The sequence below is a fragment of the Manacus candei genome, unplaced genomic scaffold (genome assembly GCF_025592945.1).
Source record: "Manacus candei isolate 608988 ecotype Guabito, Panama unplaced genomic scaffold, ASM2559294v1 h1tg000023l, whole genome shotgun sequence".
In the NCBI taxonomy this organism is placed as follows: domain Eukaryota; kingdom Metazoa; phylum Chordata; class Aves; order Passeriformes; family Pipridae; genus Manacus; species Manacus candei.
The window spans coordinates 23,877,777-23,901,388 of record NW_026138071.1 but is presented as its reverse complement, the minus strand read 5'-3'; the positions used below and the strand labels follow the sequence as shown (position 1 = coordinate 23,901,388).

The 23,612-nt window shown below is 45.2% G+C and overlaps 1 protein-coding gene across 6 annotated transcripts in view; it reads right to left on the bottom strand.

The window, feature by feature from the left end:
- FN1 (fibronectin 1) overlaps positions 1-22,810 on the bottom strand; it is a 53,338-nt gene extending 30,528 nt beyond the window's left edge. For all 6 annotated transcript variants that reach the window (XM_051786729.1, XM_051786734.1, XM_051786728.1 and 3 more), the window contains exons 1-18: positions 22,620-22,810; positions 22,259-22,387; positions 20,643-20,780; positions 18,819-18,950; positions 18,556-18,693; positions 15,891-16,049; positions 14,292-14,492; positions 13,627-13,806; positions 11,932-12,108; positions 11,139-11,291; positions 9,166-9,294; positions 7,429-7,572; positions 5,549-5,670; positions 4,148-4,325; positions 3,852-4,028; positions 2,125-2,253; positions 1,918-2,007; positions 1,184-1,378 (exon numbers count right to left, since the gene is read on the bottom strand). In XM_051786729.1, coding sequence (XP_051642689.1) covers positions 1,184-1,378; positions 1,918-2,007; positions 2,125-2,253; positions 3,852-4,028; positions 4,148-4,325; positions 5,549-5,670; positions 7,429-7,572; positions 9,166-9,294; positions 11,139-11,291; positions 11,932-12,108; positions 13,627-13,806; positions 14,292-14,492; positions 15,891-16,049; positions 18,556-18,693; positions 18,819-18,950; positions 20,643-20,780; positions 22,259-22,387; positions 22,620-22,776 — 2,728 coding nt within the window. In that variant the 5' untranslated portion in view covers positions 22,777-22,810. The remainder of the gene's footprint in view (positions 1-1,183; positions 1,379-1,917; positions 2,008-2,124; positions 2,254-3,851; positions 4,029-4,147; positions 4,326-5,548; positions 5,671-7,428; positions 7,573-9,165; positions 9,295-11,138; positions 11,292-11,931; positions 12,109-13,626; positions 13,807-14,291; positions 14,493-15,890; positions 16,050-18,555; positions 18,694-18,818; positions 18,951-20,642; positions 20,781-22,258; positions 22,388-22,619) is intronic.
- Between the last annotated feature and the right edge of the window lie 802 nt (positions 22,811-23,612).

Genomic DNA, 23,612 nt, shown 5'->3' with positions numbered 1-23,612 from the left:
CTGTAAACATGTCTACACACATTCCCAGACAATATTCAAGCTGATGACAATTCCAAAGGTCACTACTTAGTTGTATTTTATGCCTTCATTCACAGAATGTACCTTGCTGTGACAGAAAGAGGAGTGAAAGACCAGAAGTAATATGCTACAGAACTTCAAGTATGTGCAGAACCAAAGCTTGAGGGGAAAAAAAAATACTGCAGGGACTGGAAACAGTTACCTCCTTTTCAAATTAAAAGAGAGGGTTTTCAAAACCCACAGCATTTTCTGAGTGTCTATAATTAACTTAAAATCCATCTTTTATAATTAACAAATACAGGGGCTGATCTGGCCTTACTGTAGTCAGACAAAATGCAGTTCCCTCTGTGCTGGTCCCCAGTACTGCACCCTTGAATTTTTATGTTTAGATTAAGTTTCTTTAGATTAGGACTGATACTGCTCTAAGGTTAACCAATGCACATTTGTGGAAGACACAGATGCCAAACCATAAAATCATTGAGCTGAGTTCATTCCTGGTAAGTTCCCATTTGAAAACACATGCTTCCAACTTGCAGGACCATCAAATTCCACTGCTTACCACATCAGATCCCATTCTTTCACTATTCTTGCTTTTGGTTTGGCTATTCAGTCCAACTGGATACTTAGAGAACCCCAAAACCACTACTTTTTGAAACAGTGAGTGCCTGTAGTTGAGATTGTATGGTGTTGTTTTGGCACATCACTCAATGCTGAGGAATCTCCCATCCTCACTCACTGCAATGGAAAATAATGGATAGGACGGAAAGGAGAAGGATAAGTCAGGTGAGTTATTGGAATTTGTGTTGTGGTGTCCCAGTACATAACCTTGAATATCTGCAGGCCAAGTACTGAGGCAAAATGATACCCCAGGCTCTTCAGATGATCTCTTGGCAGAATTCCCCCTAAGATAACTTGGGAAACTGATCTCTTTTCTGCAGACAATGCAAGACCTGCCTGCAGTCTAATCCCTAGGAATTACAACCCTACTGATGCACAGTGGGGGCCTGTGTTAATAAGGAGTATGGATTTACTATAAAACTTCAATACCAGTGGAATCTACAATTAAAAAACACAATGAGGACAAACACATAATTGAGTTCACTTAAGCATTCATTTAGCTGCTAACAGAAAACTCAGTGACTGATCTCCAGAACACAGGCATTACCTGTGCGTGGGACACCTGTGGTTTCCTGCTGGATGAAGATGGGAGTGCTCTCCTGGTTTTCCTCCACGGCATAGATGCTGATGTTGTACTGAACTCCCGGCATCAGGTCACTGAGAGTCACAGAGGTTGCAGTGTCAGGCAGGTTGAGCTCTGTGCTGCTGCCTTCCACAGAGGGGGTGTAGATAATTCTGTAGCCTAAAGCAAGAGAAATTGTAGTCCTCAGCACAGTCAGTAAGCCAGCACAAAGACTGCTGGAAATGAGGGCTAAACTGATCTCCCTACTGAGGTTTGATAAAAACAGTCCTCAACTTCAGCAGGACCTGTGGCTTGTCCATGCTCACATCCCATCTACAGACCACACACTCATAACACCTTCCAAAGCATAATCTGACCTGGGTTAGGATATTTCTGAGGTTTAACATGTCAATTTAGGTCTGTACAGTTCTCATGCTTCCTATGGGATCTGGATGACAGATACAGATAGAAGGTCATGGGGTTTGCTTTTATTTAACACAAGTCCAGAAGGAATTATGTTGTATCCAGCCTCCTGAATTGCTTGATTCAGACACTGAAACCCAGTAAATGCTGAACTGCCCATGTGCTTTCCAGCTGGTCTCAGATTGGGCAGAATTCTGCACCAGCCCTTTGTCCCAGAGTTATACTTCAGTTTCTTTTCTACCTACATTTCAGATTCTACCAATAACACAAAACAGGTGCACTCCAGTGGGACCAACCTGTGATGGGAGCCTGTGGTCTGCTCCAGCTGATGACAATTGATGTGTCATCCACACTTTCCACTGTGTGATCGGGAGGTGCATCGGGAGCTGTTTAAGGGAATAAACAGAGGAGAACAGCAAGTGTGAGGATAAGAGATAATGAAACATCATTGAGCAAACAGTGAAAACAGCTTTCAAAGTGCAGCAACATCCACCCACACATACCTGTAGTCTGTGAAGTAGACAGGATCAGATTCTGCTCTCCTTCTTCAGAGATCTGATAGACGTTAACAATGTACTTGCGACCAGGAAGCAAGTCAGGGATGTTGACAGAAGTGGCTGTGCTTGGAAGATCTAAGGAAGGCAGGAAAGAAAAATTTGCCTTAGCAATTCCATCTTCTTGCTTTCTCTCCAAATTAAATAATTGAGACCTCTGTTCTAATCTGGGCTGAATCACAGTCTTCCTGCAATAAAACAGCAGTTGTTCTGCACTGTGTCTTTGGTTCACCTCAGAAAAGCTGTGTGGAGAGTTGGGACAAGTCTCCTTACTCAGCAAGCAGCCACCACCTAGGACAGCAAGGCTTGATGTGTGACACGGCAGGGCAACTGGAGCAGCAGCCCCCTGCACGCTGCTGGCACACAGCCATCTCAGCTGAGTACTCACTTCATACCCTGCCTGGTGTATTTTCAGTACAGAAATGTATGGAAAAACTTTCACATGAATAGGTTATGTGGAAAGACTGACTCATGAGCAAAGAAGAATGATATTATGAGAGCTGGTGAACTTCGCTCCCCGCTCCCTTCTCCCAGATGTCCACCTACGTGCCAGATGTAAAAATTCCCCATGAAGCAGCTCCTCACTGGCCAGACTGAAGCCAAGCATCTTAAGGGAAACTGGGAATTGCCTTTCAATTTGCCTGTAAACCTCTGTCTGTAGACAGATGAGCTCAGGAGCTGCTTCACAGCCCAGCTCAGCTGTCTGGGCAGACAAGAAAGGTGGTGACAGTGCTGGCAGTCCCCATGTGAGCCAATTCTGCTCAGGAGTCCAAGCCTGAGGCTTCAGGGGAGCAACAGTCCAGGGAGAATTTTTAGGTCAGGGGATTACTGTTCTTTTTCTCACGTTGCTCTTCTGTCTCACTCATATCCCAATACCCATTATAACCTCAAATCCTTGTGAGATATTGCTATTACCATCGTTAAGACAGGAAAGTAGGAAAAAAGTTAAGATGAAATTACATGTGTTGACACAGGCTGCACAGTAGATATCGGAAAAAGGATTTCAATTCCTAGATCTGAGTCCAGTGACTTTAACCACCTTCCCAGCTCAGCTACACTCTCACATTATCAAAGATGAGGAAGATCAATCCAAAGAAAACAACTGATAGAGCAGACTGGAACAGACATCCATAAGACAACAAGCAGCCAAGAGGAGGCATTTGGGAAAGATTTCTCTGACCATTCTGGTGGAAGGAAAAAGGTATGGCAAAGGAAATTATCCAGGAGGCAGGTTCAGAAAACAGATTTGGTTCTCTTCTCATCTGCACTGCTGCTCACTTCAGGATGCTTTGGGAGCCAGTAACTCTACATGATTTCAAAATGAAAAAAGCCTGGACAAATTCATGGAGCTGAAAAAATAAATATATCTACCCACAGTTATTGCCAATCCACCTCTCCTAGCTCAGAGAGTTTTCCTTTGCAGGATCCTGGGACAGTATTCTGAGAGGGCTTTGCTCTATACTTGCCTTGTTCTCCTCCAGCCATTGATGGAGAGAGGACAATGAACTGAGTGAGTTTTTAATCTGAGCTGGTGCTGCCACTCCCATATCCTAATGGAATCATTTGAAAGACAGCAAGATGCTCACTGTTTACACCAGCTGTACTGACTGTCACAAACCAGGCATGTGATGCACTGTTAGCAATGCTTTGCTCTGGCAGACTCAAGAGTGTCTCACCAAGATACTGCGGCTCATCGCCCTCCTCGCTCAGCTCGTACTCAACACGGAACCCAGAAACTGTGTCAGAAGCAGAAACCCAGGAGACAACAAAGCTGTTGGCTGTGATTTCGGTGACAGACTCTGATGTAGCAACCACAGGAGGAAGAAGAGTTGTCTCTCCTGAAACAGTGTTGCCTGCAAGAGAGAAGAGAGGTTTAATTAACCATCGCTACTTTTGTGTTCATGGGATGCACAAAGCAAGGACCTGGGTGAAGGAGACCAGGTTTTTCTGGATGGCCCCCGGTTCAACTCACTTGTCACTGCCGTGGTGCTGGTTGTGGTAAAATCGAAGCGAGTGACTTCTTTGTGGCCGTACTGCTGAACACTGATGAGCTGTCCTTCATATATCACACCGGGCTTCAGGCCTGAGATGGTGTAGGAGTTCTGGTAGCCAGGGATGGTGGCTTCCTTCCACTGCCTTCCAGAGTTTTTCTGCAAGAAAAGGGACACTCAAATAGTGAGAGACTCCCTAGCTGGCAAGCAGGGGAATCTAGTGACCTAATGTGCTGCACAGTTCCTAACCACTGTAATATTTAAACACAGGTATGACTTGAATGGCCCTAATGCACAGACAGAACCAAGTGAAACCGAGCTGAGAAAAGTATCCCAGGAAGCAGGACTAATGGCATTTTGGGAGGTTAGGTATTACAGTGGTAAACTTAAAACCAACCTAGCTTTGAACTTTTTCCTTTAAAAAGAGCATTTTTTGTAATATATATAAAGTTAACTCATTTCTTTATCAAAGTGCAGTAAGGGGTGAAGGAATGGCTGGAAAATATATATTTGAAGGCTGTTCACAATAACACTCTAAGCCACCATCTGAAAACAATATACAGAAAAGTTCTTCCCTTCTACCCTGTATTTGAACTCTATGGGAAGCCCTAAAATAATGCTCCAAACTCTGAGGTTTGTGTGCTTTAAAGTCCATTTCTTTCAGGCCTTCATCCAAGATACACTGAAGTCAGTAAAGAGACTTGAGTGCCTTGAATGGCTTTGGATCAGGGCCTTTATTGTTCTCTTAATAACAGGCAGAATGGAGGTACTAATGTTCTTAATCATTAAGTGGTCTTTTGTGAAGCTGCACTCAGGGGACCTGTAACACAACTCATCTACATTGGTTAAAGTGAATCATTCCTCAGATAGGAATGAAACACCCAGCAATGGTTAACCAGCTTTGGCTTACACTTTACAGAAGATGGGAGATGACTGTTTATTTAATCCTACACTAGCTGTTTATGTCTTCATATCCTACTCATCTTTACCTCCTCATTAATAGGATAAAATGTATTCCAGCTGTCTCTGGATATGCACATTACTAAAACAATGTTTCTTAGGATGAAGAAGCTTCCACAAGGATTTACATTCCTTAAGGTGAGGAAGAATATAAACTTGTCTGCTTGCTGTTCTAGTGCTTTGTTTAATAAGATACTTAATGAACACAGTGACCAGTAAAATTTGGGCAGGAAAACATTAAATGTTTATACAGCACTGGCTGTCTTTGATACTCCAGAGCAGCTGTTGACCTTGACAGGGTAAGGACACAGAATTAGCAAATCAAGTTTGCTGGAATTGTGTCAGTGACTATTTTCAGACACCAGAAAAAAAGCCAAATACAGTATTTTTGACCAACAAATGATGACAAATGTGGCCCTCACCGGTCTCCAGCGCAAGATGTACTTGGTGATGTGAGATCGTTCAGGAGCATTCCACTGGATGGGGTGGGAATTTGGCTGATTTGCACTCTCTGTGATGATCACCTGAACGGGCCCAGTCGAACCTGAAAGGAAGAATTGCAGTTTTTAACATACTGGGGATGTTTTTCTTCTGCCTTTGTTGTGGAGTCATGAAAAAGCAAGGAAGTTGCATGGCTCACATAGTATTGCTATACCTGGGAAATGTGTTACATTGTCGTTGTATCCCTAATGTTTCACTGCTCCTTAGAAAAATGAGGAATTAGAATATATTCTGAGGGGGAGTTTAACATGCCCTGTTTGACTTAATTTCCTGTGAGTTATGAATAAAATAGAAAATGAGAGGTCCAGTATAGAATAAGCCTGCAAAGCAAAGTCACATTGTTCAAAGAGAGGGAGGGAACTGCTTTTATCAGTTAATATCTTCTGCAATAGGAGCAGGGAAGCTGATGAGAAATGTCTGCCAAACCCAAATCTAATCTTGCAGCATGGTTAGGGAAAATTCCTGATCTGACCTTGAATACAACCTGGAAAAGCAGATTTCTTTATCAGTTGATTTGAACCACTAATTTTGTGACTCTGTGGAGCACTCCACAGATAGTGAGGCTTGTCTTCTGCACAAAAATCCCACCAGAAGGGTTGGTGGTAGTCTTGAGACAAGTCAGGCCCAGGATCTCATGAAAATACAAGTTCAGCAGTGCTCTAATGCTTAAGACTATTTTAGCCAGACCAGGCTCAGGCATATTTTCTGCACAAAGCTCTCCAGTGGAGAAGGAAAGGTTTAATGATCCCATGGTTCTCCTTTCAGTCCCTCCCAGCCCCGCTGGGGAGGTTTCACTGAACACTCAGCAGCACTGTCCTCACGTTAGTTCTCAGAAAATCCCAGCAAAGAGATCCCTGGAATCTGCAGAAAAGTGTTTTAGCCATTAAATACCTTCACCCTCCCCTCATTCCCGACATTTCTAATAATAATTTATTTGGACAACCACGTAACATACATAACTGCTCCATATTTAACAGGACTTCTAGGCAAACAAACCTGTGCCCACAGGCAGAAAATTTCAAAGCTCACCTAACCCCAAGACTACACTCAGAAACATTAGATTTGGGTTATTTACACATTTTCAGTCCCTCTTGTGTCTAAAGCAGCCCAAAGTCCTGGTCTCCAGGCTGGAGGCATGCATATTTCACATAGCTTAGGCAGATGTTTGTTTAAGCACTCTGACAGAAGTCAATGAAGCTCAGCAAGCCTTAATATTTCATCTTATTCAGAGGAAGACAGTGGCAGTTGCAACCTTAAACAGGAAAGTAGAGAGGTTCCCCTTATCATGTTCTGTTCAGGGAACTGAAGCTGAACAACCAACAAACAGGCATTGCCCATACCTATGAAGAGTTCCTGGAACTGCCTGGACAAACAAGAGTTCAAATATTTAGTTTCTTTGGGGAACTGATCAGGCAAAATGTTTCATTCTGTGATGGATTCTGCTTCTGTAGTGAGTGGCAGAGGAAGGACTACACATGCATGATTTTTAAGCAATATCAACTGAAGATCACACATGTGATATCACTAAATACCAAGAGGAACATAAACCCAAGTTGCTGTGTGAACCAACAGCGATTCTCTAATGTAATCCTGGCTTCAGGAATAGCTGCAAACAGCCTGGCCCTCTCTTTATAATCATGACATCTGCTTGTGTCTGCCAGGGGGTGGGGGGAAATTGGCTCTCTTTGAAAAGGAAACCAAAAGGCATAGTGTACAGAAACCTGAAGAGGTGAGGGGTGCCAAGTTTGCCTTCCTCACGTCTCATTGAGCAGAAAGGTTCATCATCTGTGGGGTTCCTTACCTGGGTAGGTCTGCAGAGGCTGGCAGTGCCATTCCCCAATCCCACGCCCATAGCAGTAGCACTGGTATCTGACCCCATGGACGTACTTCTCCCAGGAATCTCCGATTTGGTAGAAGGTCCGGGTTTCTGAATCCTGGCACTGGTCTAAAGGCACAAAAGAGACAGTTATCCCTTCATGTTGCAGAAACTACAGTGAAAAATCCATGCTGAACACAGAAGAGTAAGTGACAAGAGACCTGTATACAAAGAAATACAACACCAATGTTTATTTGCAGATATAGTGACGTAAAGAGAAAGGAGCCAGAGAAACTAAATCTCAAATCAAGGTTCTTGATATATCACTGCATGCATTCAGTTAGAGCTTAGGCAGCTAATTCAGCTGTGATCCATGTGTTAAGATACTGTTAATTCCAGGCTGTCCCCCTGGCAAGCTTCCCAGGCAAGTCAATGGGGTGTTCCTTCAAGAAAGAATTTTATCTTCTGTGGATCCCAATTCTGCTCTGGTCAGGCAAGTTCATTTCTCATCCAAAGCTAAACCATCCTGCTCTCAAGGAGATCAATGGCAAAATTCCTCCTGGCTTCAGCAGAATTTAGTTTTACTTTAGAAGTCCTGTGAACTTTCAGCAGAATCTTTCCAGATTTATCATTGTATAAACCAAAGGAGGACAGATCAGATCCCAAAATCAGCTTAACTAGTGTAAATACAACACAGTATCAGCACTGCAGTACACCTTCTAGTCTGACAACTGCCTGTGTTCCTGGCCCAATGGAAATTTTCAGTGAAAACTAGCATTATGCCTGCTTGGATAAACAGGAGCCTTATTTAGAGAGCCAACAAAATTAAAATTTTGATTGTACCTTTACGGATGGCTGAACTTTCCCCTCCCTTTCTTTCAAACTAGTAATTTTCAGGAGCTTTACAATCCAAGTTCCTTCAGTAAACATGGACAGGTATTACTGTAAATAAAGCAGAACTTCACCACTAGTAATTTCTAATAGATTTTCTTGGCAATACTTTGAAGGTCTCTTAGATTTAGTAATTGCAAACCAAACTACCAGGTCTTATCTTCCAATCAAGGAAGGGGAGGGAGGCAGAAGAGATGAAATCTCATTCCTGCAGAGAACCAGGATGGTTTTGGAAACCTCCAGAGCGCTGCTAACACGTGTTCTCATCTTGAGCTTTCTCTCTCTGCCAGAACAAAGGGCAGCCAAAAAACTCAATTCAGTCCGAGGTAAGTTAATATACACTGGTGTTCCTTCCTCAGTTCACTGAGAAAACTCCTAAAGATTTTAGGATAAAGGAAAGAAAACTGATCCTATCGTCAGTGCCCAGCTCCAAGTTGTTTTATCAGTGTTCAGTCTCAGAGCCCTGTCAGCTAAAATGACAGCTTAGGTACCAGAATTCAGCCAAATCACCACAGCCAGGGACTAAACCTGCCTCACTACCACAAGCTGCTACATTTTAAGACACATGTTGCCACACTCTATTACTATTGCATCAGTAACTTCTTCTGTGGCATGTGTGATAACCCAATCTTACCTCCTTAAAATTCCAAATGCCCTTCCCACTTATCCTCCAGCAAATCTAACATTAATTCTGTTTTTTTGCAGTTGTGGAATTCAAGCCAAAGTGGGCAAAGACTGGGCCCAAATTCACACACCAGTTTCACCATCCCACAACCAGATTCTACACAGCCACAGAGTGTGTTTGGCAAGTGGGAAGAGCTGGTGACTTACCAACAGGGTCACATTTCCATCTGCCCCGGCCCTGGCCAAAGCATGTGCAGTTCAGCATGTGCCCCTCATCGTGGCGCTTGTGGAAGGTCTGGTTCACATCGTAGGTGATGCCGTCCACGATGCACTGGTCTGTGGGACAGACAGCACAGTTTGTCAGCAATAGCTCTAAGTGTTAGGACAGAATCCTTCTGCTTGGCAGGTGGTTCCCTCTGCTTGATCAATGCACAGAGACTGACCATGACAAGCTCCACTCAAGCAAAAGGCAGCCCTCCTGAAATCTGTGACCATCACAGGTCAGTGCTGCATCCACACCACTGCTCCTGAGTTCAGTTATCGGCAGTGTGCAAACAAGCAACACCTGCAGAAAAGAGGTCTGTAGGATGCAATCTGAAGTACTCCAGCTACAGAATTGCCTTGTTCTTTTTCACAGATTCCACGTGTGACAGACGATCTAAGCCAGCACACTGACTCTCCAACTACCTCCTCTGGGGAAGGTCTCAACTGAAACACCTCAGTGAGTACTGTCTCAAATCATTGGAACTACACAAGGAGAACGGGTCTTCTTCCAATTCATGAAGATAGCATGAAGAAGTACAAACATTCTCATGATGTTGTTCTCTTGGGTATCTCTGCTCCACTTTGTAGGAATCTGAAGGCAGGAGCAGATCTATTACACACACAAGATGCTACTGGTGCCTATTACTCTGCTGCTCTTTCAAAATCCAGTAACCAGACCCCCTGCTTAAGTACAATGGTATCAATCTATGAGGTTCAATGTCAATCTAGGATCTGGCCCAGAACTCCTAACTCCAGTCTAATCACAGCAGGAGCAGAAAGTCAAAACAAACATGAAAACCACCCCAGAAGTATGTTGTTTTGTTAACAGGGACCCAAGAGACCCAAGTTCAGTTCCGGAGTCAATCCCAGACCATCTGTCCTTGGGGAAGCGACTCCAGGCTTTCATTCCCCATCATACTTTCCCACACCATGGGCACAGCATCAGGATAAACCAAGGAGTGCTCAGACTCTCCTGCGGGCACCAAGGTCTGGCTGCTGTGTTTAAACAGCTCTACTTAGATAACCTTTGCCTCTTGAAAAAACAAAGCATCTCTACTCTCCTCATCAAGAAAGACCCCTTTAACTCCAGAATGAAACTGCAGAGAACCAGCTGCATAAGTGGAAAAAGGAGTTCCACGGAACAGAACTTTGAGCAGTGCCTTTCCCACTGTTCTGAAGGAAACACATTTAAAAAAATCCCTTCCAAAGCCCTTGGGTGAGCCTTTCCCTATAAATTATATCCCATTTCAGCAGTGGTGTTAAGAGTCCTTTCTTGGCTGTTTGACAGCAACCCCCCTGCCTTTTCCAGACATGAAGCCAATGCTGTGAGCTAGCTGTAGGATGATCAAATGTCTGTGCTTTTAAGTCTTCTTTTTTTGGTACTGCTTAAGCACTTCTCCACTTGGACCACTCATACAAATAAGTAAATAAGAGCAATCTCAGTGCTTTCCTGTCAACTTTTCATACAGATTAGCCAGCAAAGGGCTAATCTAGCACAAAGGAATTGAAAATTTCACGGCAGAACAATAAAACAGAACGGCTCTGCGTTCAAACTTCAGACTAGTCTGGAGTTTTGTCTGTTCTTGAAAGGGGGAGGTGCTTCTACTGAGCTCTCCATAAAGTCACAGCAATGCCAATTCTTAAATGTAGACAAAAGAAGGAAGGGATATCTACTGATCAAGCTAATCAAGGTTTGTCTCTACTTGCTAGTCTGCAAAGGTTGGAATTTACTTTTCCAATGCATAAACACAGCAGGAATTTCACAGCTCCTCTAATTCCCTTCCTTCTCAAAAGAGAAGCTTGATAATACACAGTTCTTGAGCAAGGGCTCAAACTCAGAACCATGGAAAAGAATACCCATTTCTCCCACCACCCCCCTTAGACTAAAGTGGTGATACCATCGTGCGAGTCAGTACCTCTGAGCTGGGAATAGGCAATGCAGGTCCACTCTCCACGGCCGTTTCCAACACAAGTACATCTCATCATGTGGCCCATGTCGTGCTGCTTGTCCCACTGGTCCCCAACACGGTACATGACACCATCATTGGTCGTGCAGATTTCTTCATGGGCTGGGTGAGAAGAAAGCAACAGGATACTTTACATGGCAAGAATTAACAAGATCTTGAGGGCTGAGACCATCTGCAATGCCCCTTCACACCATGTAGTGGTTTCTGCATCTTAACAAGAAAGCTTTAGGTACCCCCTCAATATGGAATAGCTGGGTGATGACAGTGTCTAAGTGGAGACCCCTTGCAGGAGACTCCTGATTCATCTTAATTCTTATTTGGAAGTTACTAGAAATAGCTCCTGTACCATGTCCAAGGGGTGCCATGTGAAAGAATCAGTTCTTGTTCCACACATGCCTTTCTAAGAACTCAGCCATTTGAAGACCTGTGTGTTCCACAAGCTGCTTAAGGACTCAGATTCTACATTACATCAGTTACCAAAGGCCTTTCATTTCAGAATTGGTAGTCACATTCCCTCTCACATGTCCCCTGCTGACATCATGGAGATGAGCATGGAGGGTCAGAATGGACCACAGCCTTTTGACATTATTACACTGATATTACAATTCCAGACTTACTCCTAACCACAGGTCAGGCAAGAGGAAGTGGTGAGCTGTGAGGGAAAAGCTTTGGCAGACACCAGATAAAAACCTCACTTGCACAAAGCACTGCAGTCCAATCCCCTTGTGGCTCTCAGCCTTACCAGCCATGGGGCAGAACCCAAACTTCTGGTCGGCGTCGTAGTTCTCGGTGGTCCCACACCACTTCATGTTGTCCCTCCGTCCCTCCGACGTGCAGTCGGTGTAATTGCGGTTGTTGTACAGGAAGGGGAAGTGGCACAGAGCACCATTGGAGTTGCCACCCCGTGTTTGCACCAGAACTGTACAAAAGTGAAAAGAAAACAGCTGCAGAGGAGGCCTGTACTCTCCCCTTGCAGGCATAGGAGAGCTTGGAAAAAAAAAAGCCACCAGCATTATTTTTTCCCACGTGCACCCTGTGTATTATCCACAGGCCTCTTTTCTTGGCTTTAATTAATTCAGATCTGGAAACATAAGCCTTGCATAAGGTCAGTTCAGTTCAAGCATTGCTTCGGAAGGAGCTGCAGAGTCAGCCATGGGAATTCCTGGGGACCAGGGAAAACCAAAGCTTACTGTGTTTGGGAAGAAGCTTTGCAGACGCTTTATCCCAAGGTCTAGGAAATGAAATGAACTCACCGTTCCCAGCACACCTGTATTACCTCACTGAGGCTATTTCCCTTGGGCTCTGAGGAAAATCTCTGCCCTCAGGGAAGGGTTACAGTTCAGTTATGTACAACAGGACAGGCCAAAACCTCTCTGCAGGTTGGAAGCTTCATGTTTTGCAAGCAGCAGTGGAAAGAGGGCTGTAATCTACCTGAACTAATCACCTCTTGGGCAACTCTGCTTTACAAATAACGGGAAACAAGGAGGCATTTACTGAGGTCTTTCTATATTGACATTTCTCTTCTCCCACAGTGTTCCACAAGCAGCCTCACTAAAACAAGTATGTGTGTGTGGACAGAGTTTTCTGTGTGTGGACAGAGACAGTGATTTTTGGGTTTTCGTTGTTTGGGTGGTTTGTTTGTTTTTTAAAAAAACAAAGAATATTATATGTGCTGCAGAGAAAGGCCTGACTTTTATCAGGAAAAAAAAAAAAACAACTGAAGCAGAACAGAATTTTTAAAAAAAAGGACTGTGCAGTATAAGCAGCAGCATTTTCATGTGGCAACATGAAAAATTCTATCCCGGAGTAGACCCCAGAGAAGCTGCCTGGACACTGTTCCATGGATGCCTGACAGGCTTTCCAGGAAGTGCAACCACACAGGTAGATCTGTGTTGGGAAGGGAACGGGAACGCTGACCATGCACAGGCAAGAGGGAATGCTGCTGCATTAGTCATGCCCCAGCTCTTGATCAGAGACCACAAATCACATTAAGATCACTGCTATATATGGCAGCCTGGCTAGATAGCCAGGATGGAGGGAGTGACAGGACTGCACAGACTGTACTCCATGGTTATCCTCCTCTTCACAGCCTAATATGGGCATTGCCCTAAGCAAGTCATTCAAACAAAGCCAAAGTCCTTTAGACCAAAGCTCCACCCTGACCAGGTACTCCTGTTCTAAGGTCAGCTCAGAGAAGAGAGAACAGGACTCAAAAGGTACATCTGTAGCACCCTGACCACCCTCCAAAGATGCCAAGAGCACACAAGTGCTCTGTCATCAGGCAGCCTTCATTCACAGCACTGCCCTGCTGTGAGGCATGCAGAGTCCCTCCAGACTGCTGGAATGGGTCAGGCAGCCTGTTCCTATTTTCTCTGCTCCTTCCTCCATCTCTACACAAGGGTCATGTGCATGTGAAGATCCTCTGAGAAGCACTTACCATTCTGCTCAGTGCAGAAGGAGTATCTCCTGTCCTGCTCGAAGTTGGAGGTGGTGCTGCACCAGAGGTGTCCATCCGTGCGGCCTTCGGTGGTGCAGGAATAGAAGGTCCTTCCATCGTAGGTGAAAGGCAGAACACAGGGCTCTCCATCAGAATTGCCACCATACGTCTGGGTCACAGCTTTAAAACAAGCAAATCACAGCATTAGACTCTGGTTTAAAGTAATCCCCAAATCTCAGGGCTCTAAAACAGCAACAGCCCCTCTAGGCCAAATCACTGGCTGCTGGGAACCCACACTGACTGCCATGGACCTGGGCCAACACACACCAACAGACAACTTAACCCCACAGCTGTGTCATTCTTTTACATTCTTTTCTGAACATATATTATTGCAGTTCCATTTGAATAAAGTTATTAATGCTGCTCCCCAAGGGCTCTGTTTTCCCTCAGAAAGTTATATATAACTCAATGGGAAACATTACTGCCCCAGAGAACCAGGCTTTAGATAACCAAACCAACCATTTCTTCGCCCCTTGCACCTTTCTCCAGTATTTCTTCAGATGACATTTCTAATACACACACAAAAGAGTCTACTTCAAAATTAGGCCACGGGGCAGTCCTAAAGCCCTCACTGGGCTGGACAGGCTCCAAACACCAAGTCATACCTATCTCCTGGCAGCTGACTCCGTTGCCCAGGCAGGTGCAGAGCATTTGCTGGCTGCCCTGTGTCTTGAGCCACTGCATCCCCACAGAGTAGACCACCCCGTTGTCAGTGATGCACTGCCCGTAGGGCTGAGGTTGGGGCTGCTGGGGCTGGGGCTGGTACAGCGCGGTCTGCACGTTCGTGAAGCTGGGAGAGCCAGATCCTGCAGGACACGGGAGAGAAGGGAGAGCTGGGATGTAAAGCTGCAGAACAGAACGCTTGAGTTAAACGCTGGGGGAAAAAAAAAACCTCAGGCACTCCGTCAAATGGAAGGCACAACTCTCTTGGTGTCCCGAGACACATTCTAATTATTCCACTTAGCAAACTTCAAAATATATAGAATAATGACTCCCCTTTCTGTCACTGATAGCCTCTAGTTTCCAACACTGTGGAGTGGCCTCAGAGAGGATTTAGAAAATGCTTTTCGCAGGAATTGTTTAGAAGTCTTTTATTTTTGGGAAAAAAAAATGAGCTGAAGGAAATGTAAAATAGAAAAACCTAGATCAGTGACAAGACAAAAAAAATTACCATGAAAGTAGGAAGGTAAGGCAAAAAGGATTAATTTTGAATTTTTCATTGAAAAAAACCCCAAACTACAAATGTATTCATTTACTCTGGAATTTTTAAGCTTTGTCTCTCACTATTATTACAAATAACATGCCAAAAACTTTTAGTCAAAGAGGCCTGTTGTCTACATCATGTAAATTTTTGTTAATGATTCCCACAGGAACCTCCACAAATTCAGCTCTGCTGGAATAGGGGAAATAATAATGGAAGCAAAACACTGGCACCCTTGAAGAGTTGTGCATTGTGAAGTTTAGACCTTATGAGAGTCTGAAGTTAACCTGCAGGTACCAAACAGCTAAAGGTCATTTACCAAGAGAAATTTAGTGCAGGTATTGCAGGAAAAAAGAAGTCTTACACTGCAGTCACTGATAAGAAACCTAGATACTTAAAGTGACAAAAAAAAGAATTTAGAAGCTGAACACTTAAACCTTGGGCACAAAAAAATATGCTATCTATAAACTAGGTAATATTTCATACCAAAATTACAAACTATCTCATGTACATGTATCAAATAGCATTGTATACATTCCTTGACATTTTTTGGTTTTTAAAGCTCAGCCATTAGTAGGTGTATTTATCATGTCAAAGAAACCAGATGGTCTCTGGGATTTAAATTAAAGACATTTCAGGAAAGCTACCCTGAGGCGAATACATAAAGTTCAAATATTAACTTGGAGTGCCATGCTTCCAAGACAAAGATAGTTCCTGTGGATGCAGGGCCCTAGCTGTGATTTACTGCACTGTGATCGTGCAGGGAATCCCATCTGCACGTGCAAGACCCATTTGTGCACAAAAACACGGTAAGAATTAATCTTGTCTCCACACACACAAACAAGGAGCACCTCCTGAACTCTGATCCTCTTTTTTACTGACCTTTTCCAGACAATTACATACCTAAATCAGGATGGAACAACTCAGCTCCAGGTCCCAGCCATTCAAAAGGTGCCATTCCCTGCCCCTTTCCCTACATTACATGCCATGATGCCCCACTTACCAGTGCTGGTTGTGTGCAGAGACGTGTGTCTTTCGCATTTCCACTCCCCTCTGCCGTTCCCGGTGCAGACGCACTGAAGCAGGTTTCCACGGTTATCCTTCTTGCTCCAGTTGTCTCCAATTCTGTAGGAAGTCTTGGTGTCGTGGTCATTGCACCGATCTGTGTAAGGAACGTGCCTGTTAGCTGTGTCTGCACGGGATGGATTCACCAGGCAGTTTCTGGCACTGAACCACCCACACTACCGAATGAGCGGGAGTTTATAAAAACCCACCGCATTTTCTGTAGCCCTCTATTGCAAGCTCTTGATGCACTAAAGCCTGCTCTAAACTGCATAGGCTGAGAGCATCTGAAAATCCTGGTGCTTTAGCCCAGGGGAAATCTCCCATTTATTTCCAGAACTGCACTTTCACTTTGTAGTCATTGTCAAAATGAGCATCATAACATTCCCAGTGAGAACATGGTACGCTGTGTTCAAAATCAATGTGAAAAACCATGTACTATATTGAAAACATTCCTGATAGTTATTTAAAAGCCATTTTAAACCCGTTCTGTCTAGCATACACCTTTAAAGCCTAAACTTGTTTTAATGTCCTTGCACTCTTCCTTTTTGTGTTGTTGTTTTTGAAAACAGAAGTGTTTCAGCTGGGTCATTTCATACTATACATAGTTCAGGGCTCTCTTTCAGCTGGAAGAAACTAAAACCTGTTTGAGGGCAGTATGTTAAATTCCATTTCTTCCAAAAGAAGTATGCATGAAGCTGAAGTAAGGTTAATATAAGCTGCTCATGCCACACCAGAATACCAGACTTCCTAAATCTTCCTGTTGTCTCTAATAACCCACAGCCTCCAGTGAATTGAGTAAATGGGTTCAAAGGACAGTGTAACAAACTACTTTTGTCTGGATGCCAGATCCACATGGATTAACTAGTTCTTCTTCCATTACACCATTTTACCTACTCGTTCAAGGGAAACTTGATACAGTGGCTCAAATATAATCATGGATCAATGAACATGGATTTATGAAGAACTGTGGAAGGACATATGCATTAAGTCAGATTGCTGAGAGAGCAGACAAGACAGAATATGAATGTAGAAAATATGTTAGTAATTTGCAGTGCTAAAGTGACCAAAAATTGAGTATTTGCCAGAAGAATGGTAAATTGGTAAGATATTCCTCACCAATTTCATTTATTCAGATATTCCTCATGATGTCATTTAGCAAATGTGAAAAAAACCTGTCTTAAGGACACTCTTCTCAAGTTAGACAATGAAAAGCTGAAATGTCTTCCAAGAAACCAGCTGTGATTCTGGAAAATGCTGGCCATAAAAGATAAACAGCAGCAGCATACACTGAAGTGTAATGCCACTTTGTGGGCTACAGGTATCATTTTACACACATAAATTTGAATTTCTCTATTTGATTGCAATTGGAAAACAAAATGAAAAATGAACAGGTCATTATACTGCAATTTCCACTACAATACAACAGGGCAGACCTGAGTTATGGGAAGAAAGCTACTGCCAAATACATTTTATTAGTAATAATAACTCCTCCAAAATTCACAAACAACGCACTCTGTTTTATTCATTCCCATTTGACAGGTAATGATTTTTTCCCCATGTGTTTTTAACAGATTTAATATTGTCAAGGCTGGTTTGATTTTTATAGCTTATTTCTCAACCAAGTCTCTCCAGATCTTCAGTATTAATCCCAACCCTCCTCAGTGTTTTAGTTCTTTACAGGTCTGCTGTTTCTATTAGCAGAAAGCCATTATTTGTATACCTTGAGGCAACTGAATATGAGGCAATTGAAAGGCTACAGAGGAGTTTCTCAAACTTTGCATAACCAAGGTATAAGGTACAAAGTTAAATTTTCTTGAGACAACTGGTATAAAACAGAGATAGCTCCGCTACAGAGCTTGCTCCTAACAGAACTGGAACAGAAGGTCAATAAACAAGCAAGATTTGGGATTTTAAAAGCCCTGTTTGCTTTGCAAATACAAATATAGTGGAATATTTACAGTAATGTTCCTCAGTGATGCAAAAAGTGGGGGGGGGAGCAGGAATCACCTGTGCTGCAAACAGGGGAGGGAGGAGAACTGACAGATGAAAGGTTAGGGCAGACAAAACAAACCCTGGTTTAGCCAACACGAATCAAACAGTAACAGAGAAAAAAAATACACTATTTTAATCTGGCAGATTGTGCTGATGGAACAGGAATGGAATCTTTAAAAGCACCTAACTGTCCCTCAGGAGGCTCCTTAAAAACACAGAAATGGAGCTAACAGGTAAATCCTCCGCCATTTTGTGGTTCGCCCAACTTCCTGGGAGAAGCCTGACTGCGACTCAGCTGACACACACGTTCCTTAAACATTTCCCTCTAAATGAGATGAAACGCCCAAATAATCCAGCCACCCTGTCACCAGCACCGATCATCAGCTCTGGGGTATATTCCCAGACTCCAAATGGTGAGTGGGGCACCACACACTCCCCTCTGCCCTCAGAAGGGTCTGTTTCCTGCCACTTCTCAGGGGGTGGCCATCCCTCGAGAACTACTGTCACTTGCACAGGGCAGACAAAGCTAGCAGGACAAAAATAAATAAGAAAATAAATGAAAAATAAATAAATAAAACGGAGCAGCTGGCAGTTGCCAGGCTGGCACTTACTTCTGGAGGTGCAGGTGATGCGGCCACTGCCCTCACCCAGGCAGGTGCAGTCCACCATCATCCAGCCCTGGTAGGGCTTCTCCCAGGTCTCTCCTACCACATAGGATGTCCCGGCCGTGTTGTCGTAGCATCGCTCAGCTATGAGAGGGAAGGAGGGATCAGAGCCCACCCAGGGCATTCCCACATGGGGATGCCTCAGGGAAGACAAGGAGGAAGGTGCCACCCTGACTGTGCTGAGGGAGAAGGAAGGAGCAGCCACTCACCCACAGGCTTGCAGGTCCACTCGCCCTTCCCATTGCCCAGGCACACACACTCCAACATGTATCCGCCCGTCTCATGGGGCCGGCGCCAGGTATCGCCGATCTTGTAGGACTGGCCACCCTCATGGCAGCGATCTGTGGAGGGAGAGAGGGGAGCTGAGGTGAGAGACACACCAGGGACAGCATGGCAGCGACAAGGTAAGGGCCACCTGGCCAGGGGCAGCTGGGCTGGAGGGAGGCAAGAAGAAGGAGTGGGGCAGTGAGGAGAAGGAGGTGGACAGGCTGTGGCTGCCTCCTCTATCACCCTATAAAATGGCGCTCCCCATTTTCCACAGGCGCCGCCATTTTCTTTGCCTCCCAGACCCTGTTCCCTCCTTTCAGCTAACCCCCTCCATGTTCCAAACCACAGCCGAGACCTGGCTGGTGAAAGGGGAATGTTGGGACCTGAGGAGGTGCTGTTTCTCCCTCACACCCCCCTCTCAGGCTGAGGGCTGGTGAGGAAGGGTTTGCCTCCATCTTATTAGCAGTGATGCCATTCAGGCTTCTCTGTGGCCATCCATGAGGAGTATAAGAAGGTGCTTGGTATGAGGGAGGGAAACACAGTGAGGGCCGTTTGCAAACACAGGGTCTTCTTCCACGGAAATGAATAAAAAAAAAAAAAGGAAAAAACCCACATCCCATCCTTTATTAGGAGCCACTAAAATGTTCCGTGGGCTCATTTATGAAAGCAGGGAATCTAGGAGCTCTGAAGATTGATTCAAAGCCAGTTGCAGTCAGTGAGACTCTCCAGTGAGCTCTAAACCAGGCTGATGATGAGGAAACGAGACTGCTCTTTTGTTTGCAATTTCCTTACTGACTCTTTCTTTTCTTACAACACTTATCATCCCTGCTCAATAAAACGCCATTAAATTCAGAAGGGCTCCACTCTACTTGTTAGATTCAACGCATTATTTTTTTTCCCATGCTACAATGATGGCTGGTTTTTCGAGTCCTCTGTGGCAACACTATTATAGGATCAGTATGTGTGTCTTAAACAAGAAACTGGATACTTTTAAGAACAAGACTTTTCTCAAAAGGTGCCTCAGAGACTTTGAAATCTCAGTCTAGAAGTCCTGACACAGTGATCTTCATCTGTGCTCATAGAAAGTGTAATTATGAACTGAAGGGAAATTGTGAACAATTCAGTGACTCAATAAGGAAAGGATTTCCAGACAGAGACGTGAAAGGGGAGCTGGGGAGAAAGGACCAAGGGAAGTAAGGCGAGATCAAAAGGAAAGTATGGCTCAGGGTAGTGAAAAAGGAGTTGCAGAAACACATTAAGCTGCTGTCTGGATATCCAATCCCCGTTCCCTTATGGATAAGTGTTGGATGACATTTTTGGAGGATGGAGGACTGACTCTCAGGTGGCATTTATTTATTATCATTTATTCTGAGTAGTCCCATTAATGTTGATGGCGTTACTTTGACTCACTAGCTACAGAGCAGACCCTCATTCTTTTTTCCAGTCAGAAAAACTACTTTCAAAGGTGTGTCTGTGAAGATGCAACACACTCTTGTATGTAGTAAATGTAGTAAATGTACTGGACACTAAGAGTAAAATTTGGCCTATGTTTTTACACATAGCACTTGACCTTTTAAAAGACAAATTTGCTTGTGCAAGTGTATGTACATGGGGCAAGGACTTTCAACTCCAAAATTTTGGTGGGCTTTGGATCAACCTCCCCTGCAACTTTCCAGCTAATAGGCATTGGGAATATTGTGTAAATTGCTCTGGAAAATATGACACCAAGGAACAATAGCTCTAGTAATAGGCTTTTAGTTACATACTGGCAATGGTGCAGCTGATTCTCCCACGTCCAGCTCCAATGCAAGTACAGTCCCAGATCATGGAGTCCTTGGGGCGCTCATAGGTCTCCCCTACCCGGTAAGTGGATCCCGTGTATTTGTCAAAGCAAGTTTCTTCGGCTTTAAGGGGGAAAAAAAAAAAAATCAACTTCATGTAACCACACCAGTAACATGTACAGTCAACAGCAACACACATTCCTCGCCTCCACACACAGATATTCCTTTTTTTCCTGGGGAAAAACACCTATCAGTTTCCTTTTTCCTCCTGGGATGAAGCAGCACAGAGGAAGTTGGGTGAAATTTGCCTCCTCGAGGTCCCCATGATGCTGAATAACCTCTTCTTCCCTCCCCCAGTGAGCCAGAAGTTGCTGCATGGCACATCACAGGAATGCCTGAAAGGATCAATCCCAGCTGTTTGAAGCCAACAGTACAGAAGACAGGAGGGAACAAACATCCCCTGGAAGCTGTGTGCTTTGTCATGTTAATCCTCTTTGTTCTGACTTGGCAAAAACTGAGTGTATTAATCCCAAATTCTGCAGCAGTCCCACCAGAGTCAACAGCAAAGTTCACTACTTGTGAATTGTTCACACTCGTGCATGAGTAAGTGACTACAGAATGTCAGCGCTGCCACCAGACTCAAGATCTGCAACAGCCCAACTTTCTTCACTACTGAACAGATAAAGTTCACTGTATCATAAAGACAAACTTGCTATTGGACTATGAAACTCTAAAACTTGGGAATCTCTGCAGGAGAAGGAAAGGTAGATTGAATCCCCTTTTATGGAGGAGCAAGGAGACTGAGTACTCCTTAAAATACTCCAGCCCTGAGGCAGGCAGCACACGAGCCTTGCAAAACAGATGGCTGGGACGCTCCCATCTGTCTTACGTGAACACTATCAGCCAGGAACCAGTTTCTCTCTCTTCTATCTCCAGAGCAGCATAAAGGAATTAAGGCAAGCCAGTGGCTTCAGACCAATAAGTACAGATAGATTGCATCTGACAATCTGAACTACACTGTACCCTGGAGAGACGCATCCTCCAGCAGACCTCGCATTTCAACTTCTTTCTGTTACCTAAACTTTTTCTGCACAGACTAAACAATCTCATTTTACACTCAATTATAGAAAGCTCACAGCACGGCCGGGGGGCTGTGGAAAGTTGTAAGTTGAAATATTTTTAAACAAGCTGACGACACCGCACAGCTATGAAAAGTTGGGGTGAAGCAATCAAACAGCGCAGAGCCAGAGCTGCAAAGTGACTCCAGATTTGAACTTCCCCGTGCGAGTCCAGGAGTCAGTTCAGTTCATTATAAAGAAGAGGTTTGGCTCCAGAATTAATGTTTAGATCCAATCCTCCACAGAGATGAGTGATGTTTGGCTCAGGATTCTGGTGGCAGGCCCATCACTAATGAAAAGCATTTCTTAAAATCCCAAGCCAGATCTTCAGTGTAATTGAGTGTAGATCCCATTACTGACCCTAAGCACCAAACTTCAGCGGAAAACCCAGGCTGCCAGCTCTAACTCGTACAAGGCTTAGCTTACTCGGCACCAAAAGCCATGCCGGGGTCTCGATGCAGACAAAAGGGGCCACCAACTTACGTTCGGGCTTGCTCTCGCAGTTGAACCCTCGGCTCCCACCGTAGCAGGTACAGACCAGCGTGTTTCCCAGGTAGGTGCGCTCCCACTGCTGGTTTATCTGATAGTACCTTCCATTGTCATAGCAGGTCTCTGGAGGGACAGGAGGAGGAGGAGGGAGATGCAGAGGGGGAAGAGAAGGCAAAGTTCGGCGTTACCGAGGGCAGCAGCCGGGAGGGAAGGGGCGCGGAGCGCACACGTGTGCGGGTCCCGCCGAGCCGAGGGGCGACCCAGGGCGAGCGCGGGGGGCACACGAAGCGCCCCGGGGCCACCGGAGCTCCCGTGGCACGGCCCGCGCCCTGCCCTGCCCGCGGGCGGTACTCACGCTTGCCCTGCGCGGGGGTGCCCTGCGGCACCGACGTGGTTTGGGTCTGCGCCTGCCGCCGGCTCTTGCCGCCGGCTCCGCGGCGATGTCCCCCCGCCGCCGCGGCCCCCAGGCAGAGGGCGAGCAGCGCCAGCCGCCACACGGTGCGGCCCGGCATCCTGGCACGGCTGGGCTCGGCACGGCTGGGCTCGGCACGGCTGGGCTCGGCACGGCTCGGCTCGGCACGGACAGCCCGACGGACGGGACGGCGGCGCCGCCCGGGCGCTATATAGGGCGGGCTGGGCGGGGGGAGGCGGCCGCCGCCGCCCCGCCGCCCATTGGCCTCGGCGCCGCCGGGGGCCGGGCGGGGGCCGCCACCGCCCCGCCGGGCTCGCCGGGGTGGGAGGCCCGTCCCCCCTCGAGCAGAGCGGCCGTGCCATTTTGTACAACATCTGGCTGAACAAAATGGCCTTTTTTGGGGGGGAAGGAGAGGCAAACTTTTCTTTTTTCCTCTGAGCAGCGCTGCCTGTAAGCGGATACTGCTCCGTGCAGGAGGAATAATGTTCTGCACAGGGCAGAAGGTGAGGTGTAACATACGGGTTGGAAATAGAAACCTGAGTGATGTTTTATCTACTGCTGGGGACTCAAGGTTAAAAGCTTTCACATCTCACTTGGAAAGAACAGTGCAATTGCATTCCATTCAAAATGAATTTAATACCCTCTTTCTCTGACTTTATTTCTTGCTGTCCAAAGTCAACTTTGAGAACAAAAGAAAAGTGAAAAAAGAAATGCTAGGTGTTGAACCTTTATTATGTAGAAAGGTTCTTCAGTGTGTTGAGCTAATGTAACTCTGCTGTATGCAAATTTTGTCAACCTCTTCCATCTGTCTTCTTCCCATAGCCATCTCTGCTGCTTTGGGGGGGCTCTCTTTTCCCTAGTTAGAAGGAATGCAGCAAAGCAGAGAGTGTGCACAGTAATTGTGGCTCTCAAGCTGCCACTGAGCAAATCACAGTG